General features: G+C 56.4%; 1 protein-coding gene across 1 annotated transcript in view; it reads left to right on the plus strand.

Annotated features, from left to right (window-relative positions):
- Positions 1-7731, plus strand: part of EML2 (EMAP like 2) — a 33512-nt gene extending 25781 nt beyond the window's left edge. The window contains 7 exon segments of the mRNA XM_013006618.3: positions 1288-1355; positions 1795-1883; positions 2113-2210; positions 2744-2831; positions 3494-3589; positions 4300-4430; positions 7330-7731. Coding sequence (XP_012862072.2) covers positions 1288-1355; positions 1795-1883; positions 2113-2210; positions 2744-2831; positions 3494-3589; positions 4300-4430; positions 7330-7455 — 696 coding nt within the window. The 3' untranslated portion in view covers positions 7456-7731.
- The last annotated feature ends 135 nt before the right edge of the window (positions 7732-7866 follow it).

A 7866-nucleotide genomic window follows, 5' to 3' on the forward strand; every position in this document is an offset into this window, starting at 1 on the left:
GGGTGCAGTACAGCACCGCTGAAACATACAACTTTCCTCTAGTTGTTTAATGCTTCCTCCCCCTCCTCCCTACTATCATGTTCCCAATTCTACCTTACAAGTCTGGCTAGACCAGAGCATGTACACTGGTACAGATAAGAGCTGGAAACAGGGAATCCAGGAGAGATAAACCCCTCCGGACCAATAATGAAAGTAGTGATACCAGGAGGGTCAGGGGAAGGTGGGAGAAGAAAGAGGGAACCGATCCCAATGATCTACATATAACCCCGTCCCTGGGGGTTGGACAATAGAAAAGTGGGTGAAGGGAGACATCGGACAGTGTAAGACATGAAAAAATAATTTATAATTTATCAAGGGTTTGTGAGGGAGGGTGGGGGAGGAAGGGGAAAAAATAAGCTGATACCAAGGGCTCAAGTAGAAAGAAAATGTTTTAAAAATGATGGCAACAAACGTACCGATGTGCTTGAGACAGTGGATAGATGAATGGATGGATCGTGATAAGAGTTGTACGAGCCCCCAATAAAATGACTTTAAAAAAACCCAGCCCAACATGTAACCAGCAGTGCCACCAGGGCGGGCTCCTTAGGAATCACACCACCCTTCAGTGAGTGTCTCCTGGGGGGCTAATGGTGGTGCTAAGGACTTGACACCTCACTGAATATGGTAGCAATCTTGGAAAGTGAGATGGGGGTGTTACTCACCTCTGCCACTGAGGAGTGCCGCACAGGGGAAGTGATGGCGCGATGTCACACAGTGAGGCAGCCGCAAAGTCACGGCTTGCACCCAGGTCTGATTCCAAGGTGCTCTGTTGCTTTCAAGCCCCCACCCCTCTACCCCCAACTCCTGCAAAAAAAGAAGGTGCTGATAAAGATGTGGAGACAGACAGGTGGACCCAGCCTGCTGGTCTCTCTGTAGGGAAAGCACTTTGGCCGTGGGTGACAAATGCCTTCAAAGCATGGGTGCTGGTTGTCCACAAAATCACACTTTCGGGAAGTTACCTACAACCATTATCGAGGCGTTTAAAACCCGGGAGAAAGAAGGTTCCACAATCAAGAGCCATGGGCTGCAGGTGGGCGGGGCGTTTTTTCTGTTCAGACTGACACATTAAACAAAGGAGGAACAGTGGCATGGGTGGAGGCTGGGGGTGGGGTGGGGGTGGGAGGGGATCTTTAGGGAGGGTGAGAGAGCCCTGCTGTCAGGCTGAAACGTTGGCTCTGAGGCAGAGGACTGGCCAGGTGGACATGGGGACCCTAGCTCCCAGCTCTGCGTTGTCTTTTCTCTCCTCAGGATCCCGCGCGCTCCGCCAGCTTCCACCCCAATGGCTCTGTCCTCGCCGTGGGCACAGTAACTGGCAGGTAAAGCCGAGGAGGATTCCTTAGGAGGGCCTCTTCACTCTCTGGGGACTGTCGCTGAATCGGGGACCAACTGCGGACCGGGCCCCAGTCTGCCCGCAAGGTCCCTGCATGACGCAAATGGTTGGCAATTGAGAGGTTGGCAGTTCGGACCCACCCAGGGTGCTTGGGACAAAAGGCCTGGCGGTCTGCTTCCATCAAGATTTCTGGGACCTGTGGAGACTCTGTGGGGCTCTGTGCAATAACTACTGTGCCACAGGACTCCCCCAGCCACTCCGTAGAGAGAGGGAGCTTTCTACTCCTGCAGGGGAGCAGCAACCCCCAGGGGCAGTTGTCCGCTGCCCTAGAGGGGTGCTCGTGTGTCCACTTGGACTCCGCGGCAGTGAGCTTGGTTAGGTTTGGGGCCAGGTCAGCTCACCCCTCCCACCCCCTCTCTCCGAAGGTGGCTGCTGCTGGACCCAGAGACTCACGACCTGGTGGCGATCCACACTGATGGCAACGAGCAGATCTCGGTGGTCAGCTTCTCCCCGAGTAAGCGGTGGGCCGTGGGCTTCGGGAGAGGCAGGGACGGGGAAGGACGTCTAGCTTTACGGGTAAAGGGAGTGGACCCTGGGTGACACGGCCTGGGGGACAGTGTGTAGGGCAGCTGCGGGTGGTGCAGTTTGGAATTGCCCCGCGTCTGGGATTGTCAGGGGCTGAAGGTGAGCGAGGAGGGGGCGGAGCCTGGGTGCCTCCTCATAGCCCCCCTCCCCTCCCCTAGACGGGGCGTACCTGGCCGTAGGCTCCCACGACAACTTGGTGTACGTGTACACAGTGGACCAGGGTGGCCGCAAGGTCAGCCGCCTGGGCAAGTGCTCGGTGAGTGGGCAGTGGCCCCCAGCCCGCGCCGCCACCCTCCTGGGCTATGCAGAATTAACCACTTTTCTATCTACCTCAAGGGACCCTTGCTTCAGCGCTCCACTGACCGCCCTGATCCACCAAGGAGCCCTGGCCCCGCCCACACACGTGCCCCGCCCCCTGCTCCTGTGTCCTGAGCCCCGCCCCGTCGTGTAGCTCCGCCCCCAGCCCCCTTCTCCATGTAGCCCCGCCCCTGGCATCCGAAGCACACCCCTCTGTCTGGCCCCGCCCTTGGCTTTCCAAGTCTGCCCTTCTGTTTCTGGCACCGCCCACGTGTCCTAAACCCTCTGATTTGTGGTCTAAGCTAGTTTGTCTGGCCCCGCCCACGACAGCCTGGCCACGCCCCCAGACTCCAAAGGCCTGTGTCTATATCCCTTGTGTTTCCCCCACACCTCTGTGATTTGTGTTCCACCCTTTCTGGTCTACTCCCGCTGCCCTCCCCTCTTACTTCTGCCCTCTCCAGCTCTAACTCTGCCTCTTCCCTCCCCCCGCAGGGCCATTCCAGTTTTATCACCCACCTGGACTGGGCCCGGGACAGCAGCTGTTTTGTTACCAATTCTGGGGACTACGAGATTCTGTACTGTGAGTGCTGGGCTTGACTTACCTATGTAAGGTGTCCAGACGTCCTGCTTTTGGCGTGGGATTTTTAACAATTTTCCCCGCGTCCCGCAGTGTTTTTAAAAAGTCCCAATTTTTGGAAAGAATGCACGACAAGCTAGGGTATACGGTTTTTGGCTGCCATGTGGCTATTTCACCAGGATATGAGTTTTATCAATGGTGTCCTGCTTTACCAATGTTAAAAGCTGGTCACCTTAACCTATAGCCTTTACTCAGACTCTTCATTTGCATAACCCTGAATTCCGAGAAGGGGGGTGGGGCGTCTTTTGGTATTCAGGGGCTGTTCCGATTGGCTGGGAGCACCCCACCCCCAGACTCCAATTGCAGGCTCAAATGGTGCAGGCCTGACTGCTGACCTAGCACCTCCAAAAAAATCCACCAAGTCAACTGGTTTGGGTTTCTGGTTTTGCTTCCTGATTGGCTGGAGCTTTGGCTGCTCTCTTCCCATTGGATCCCACTTCAGTCCCTCCCCTTTCCGGTTTCTGTTTCTAAGCAGCCATCGCTGCTTCGGTTTTGGGGTGTCAAGGGCCAATCAGGACCTGTGAGTGAGCTCTGGGGCCTTCAGCTTGGCGGGTTCCACCTGTGGTTCTTCCAGCTCTAAGCTCCTCCCCTGCTCTCTGTGCCAGGGGACCCTGCGACCTGTAAGCAGATCACCAGTGCAGACGCTGTGCGGAATGTAGAATGGGCCACGGTCACTTGTGTCTTGGGGTTTGAGGTGTTCGGTAAGTACTGGAAAGAGAGAATATGTGCGGAGCACAGGCGCCCCAGCAAATGTCCCTGTCTAGTGGATTTCTGAGACTCGTGGAACTCACTCCTTTGTGCCAGCATGTGGGCAGAATTTGTAAAAGGCAGGGGTCCCGTGAGGTGACGTGCCCCATTCACTCAGGTCGCGACTGATACCTGCCATCCTGGGGCACACAGCCCAGGGAGGGAGACGCACTTGCCCTCTGATCGTGACTTCCGATTGGACTGGCTGCTATAGAGGAGTCCAGGAGCTGGGAGGGAGCTCAGGAGGGCTTCCTGGAGGAGGCGGCCACCCAGGCTGGGGTGTGGAGGGTCAGGAGGTGCTCGGCAGCATGGTGTGGCCAGAGGGAAGGACTGAATAGTACGTATCCAAGCCCCAGGGTGGCAGAGATCTTGGCAGCTGAGGAAATGCAGGACGTCGGGGTGGCTAAATGCCTGCCAAGTTCCAGGGGAGTGGGGGGGGTGGGCATGAGTCAGTCCGGGCCTTGGGGTCAGGTCCTGCAGCATCTTTCTCAGATGCCTGGGCTGTCCCTTGAGACTACTAGGGGAGGGGTGGGCAATGGGGGCCAGATATTCAAAAGAGCATCCCCACCCTCTCCCCGGTAGGGGCCAGACTGGGTGGGAGGGAGGCAGGAGCCCCAGTGGGCATCTCACCACGTCCACACACATACCCCCTTCCTGTCCACAGGGATCTGGTCCGAGGGGGCAGATGGGACCGACATCAATGCTGTGGCCCGGTCCCACGACGGGACACTGCTGGTGTCGGCAGACGACTTTGGCAAGGTCCACCTATTTAACTACCCCTGCTGTCAGCCTCGGGTGAGTGCCCCTGAGGGGGTGGGATCCAGATTCACAAAGGAGCTCGAGGGGCAGGGGGGTGGGGGGGCCAAGACCCGGGCAGCCCTGAGTTTTCCCGTGTCCCCAGCTGTTCAAGGAGCAGTGGGCGCCCACCATCCCGGAGCCGGAAGCTCAAGGTTGATGTCAAAGACTAGATTCGTGGGAACTTACTGCGGGAGTCCCAGTGGTGGAGTGGGTCCCCATGGGACTGCTAACTGCAAGCTCAGCAGTGGGGATCCCCCAGCCACTCCACAGGAGCAAGATAAGGCTCTCGACTCCCACAGAGAGTGGCAGTCTCTGAAACCCACAGGGACAGGTCTGCCCTGTGCCCGATACGGTTGCTACGAATCATACTCAACTCGATGGCAGTGAATGGGTGCTAGCCCTCGCAGGGTCTACGGTTCTAAGGTCTTGAAGGTTCTTTCTCTGTTCTTTTCCATCCTGTTCACTCAACAGCTATGTAGGGGCACCTGGGATGCACCATTAGGCAGTCACCATTCACACGGGAGCCGACCCTCTGATTTGAAGCCCCCCCACCCCTCATGATTCACCTAGGATCAGGGTTACAAATGCCAAGGACCACAGGGTCAGGCACGTAGCGTGAAGGAGCCACTGCGTCTGCAGCCGAGGCCACAGAGGAATAAGAGAGACAGCTGCCCCTGCTCCCCACCTGTTTGGGGCCTGTGCGGAGCCAGGTTCAGCTCTCTCTCTCGAGAGCAGCCGGGAGTCAGGCGGTTTTCACATGATCCCACTGGGTTTTTCAGTGTCAGCAGCAGTTTGCGTTCTAAAAATACCTCAGACAGCCTGCAGCTTGTCCCAAGAGAACCCGGGTCGGTCCGAGAGATTCGTCCTACCGTCCTCTGGTCCGAACGGAAGAGCAGTCGATGGGTTTTCATGTTCTGGTCTGCAGAAAGAATCGTGTTGTATTCTTTACCCAGGATGCAACTCTTTCCAGGCTGGGCATATGTCCGTTCTCTGTCTTTACTCTGCAGGGTTTTTGTTCGCAAACCAGCCCCACAGACCCCCTTTTTTTGGTATATGTCTGGGACGAGGAGCCCTGGTGGGCCTAGTGGTTATCCGTTGGGCTGCTAACCTCAAGGACGGCAGTTCGAAGCCATCAGCCCCACCGAGGGAGAAAGATGAGACTTTCTACTCCTGTGAAGAGTTCCAGTCTCAGAATCCCACAGGGGCAGTGCTGCCAGGTCACTATGTGTCAGCCTGGACTGGAGGGCACGGAGTTAGGTTTGGGTAGGTCCACCCCTGGAAGGAATCATGTGTGATAGTGCTGTGGCTTACACAGGGGGCTTCGAACCGCCAGGTCAGCAGTCTGAACCCATCATGCCCGTCTGGGGCTAAAGAGAGGCTGTCTGCTCCCGTAAAGATTGGGGCAATGCTGCTGTGCCTATAACGTCACTGTGACTCGGAATTGACTAGATGACAGTTTTGAGTTTAGTTTCCCATCTCTGGTAGCTACAGATCGTCTGGTGTGGCCTGCTAGGGTTCCACATTGGGCTGCTAATCGCAAGGGCCGAGGTTCAAATCCACAAGCCGCTTTGTAGGGAAAGACAGGTCTGCCACTCCCCAAAAGATGTACAGCCTTGGACCCCCACGGGGGTCGTTCTCCTCTGTCTATCGGGTGGCTGGGAGTCAAAAGCGGCCTCAAAGGCGATGAGTTTGCGTTTCTTTGTTGGCCTCCCGCGATCTCTCCAACATTCAGCCACCTCGGGCCGAGTCTTGACTCGGTTCCTCTGTGTGACGGACAACGGCCAGACTTGGTTCGTCAGTTCACCCGCCAGTGTGGGTGTTCTGGGGCAAGGGCTGCAGTTCCCTTTGGCATGCTGGCTTTCTGTTCTCCAGCCCCAGCACGCAGCAGTCCGAGCTAAAGGAATGAGGATCAGTAGGCTATAACCCCCAACAACCAGCTCTGCCCCGGAAGAAGTACAGCCAGCAGGCTCCTTAGAAGAGAGGGCGGCGAGACTTTGTCTCACGTACTCTGGACACGTTGTCAGGAGAGCCCAGTCCCCGGGAAGGGCATTCACGCTTGCTAAAGCAGCGGACACGGACAGAGAGGAAGGCACTCGATGCTCCCAGGGATGGACACAGTGGCTGCAATGATGAGGTCCAACAAGAACAGGCGTGACGCTGACTCAGGCGGGCTGTGTTGCATTCTCATGCCCACTAGGTCGCTATGAGTTGGGACCAACTCGTTAAGGATACCTAATGACGAGGACCATCGCCCTTAACGACGACTGCTCCTTCCTTCATGTCGATCCTCCTTCGGATCTGTCTGATTGCTGTCGACAGGGCCTTCCACAATGAGTCGGGTCTCAGACTCTGTGTGAAGTAAACAAAAACAGATTAGTGCCCACCCTACCCCTGTTGGTTGGCACTCACGCTCCCTCACCCACTGCCGTCAAGTCATTGCTGACGCATGTATAACTGTGTGGCACAACAGAGAACCGACCCTTGGGTTTCCAAGGCTGTACGTCTTCACAGGAGCAGGCAGCCTCACCTTCCTCCCGCGGAGCAGCTGGTGGTTTTGAACTGCTGACCTTGTGATTAGCAGCCCATTGCGTGTCCCACTGCATCACCAGGGCGCCCGTGGTTTGGTACAGGAAGGTTTCCTGGGTCAGGTCAGGAGGACCATGGGGTGGGTGGTGGTGGTAGAGGGGGTGGTGTCCCGGGATAAACCAGATGGGTAATGCACCAGGATGCCAATCGGAGGTTTGGCACTGCGGAACAAAGGCTTGGCAACCTCCTTCTGCAAAGCCAGTCCTTGAACATGCTGTGCGCTGGCCGGCGTGAGCCCGAATCTGAATCTAGCATGTCTCACTATGGCAACGTTGGTTGACCCTCTCGTTTCTTCCTCTTTCTCTGACAGGCCCTCGGCCACAAGTACGGGGGACACAGCAGCCACGTGACGAACGTGGCCTTCTCGTGGGATGACAGTGTGGCCCTGACCACGGGGGGCAAGGACACCAGCATTTTGCGGTGGCGGGTGGTCTGAGGCCAAGGGGCCAGGAGAGCGTGAAGGGGGCGGGATGGGAGGTCTATTTTCGGGAGACGTCTATTGCCGAGTAGAGTAATATATATACCCAGAGTGTCTATAGCTGAGAGGGCCGGGGGTGGGGTGGGTAGACAGACAGAAGTCGCTATTTATCTCGGAAGGGGAAGAGGGGCCACATTGCTTCAGGACAGTCATGGGGAGGGAGGGCTTGGATTGGGTTTTTTTTTAAGTTTATTCTTTTATATTCATCCACAAGTAAAGACACCCACACTGAGATAGCGTTTCTGGGCCTGAGTTTATTTGGTGCATGTGCATAGATGTGTGTGTGTGTGTGTGTGTGTGTGTGTGTGTGTGTGTGTGACCATAATGTTGATTTCCAACTACAGACCTTTCGGTTAATAACTGGGCACT

This window comes from Echinops telfairi, unplaced genomic scaffold (assembly GCF_000313985.2).
Source record: "Echinops telfairi isolate 266 unplaced genomic scaffold, ASM31398v2 ScPeMD7_655;HRSCAF=1070, whole genome shotgun sequence".
NCBI classification, from domain to species: Eukaryota; Metazoa; Chordata; class Mammalia; order Afrosoricida; family Tenrecidae; genus Echinops; species Echinops telfairi.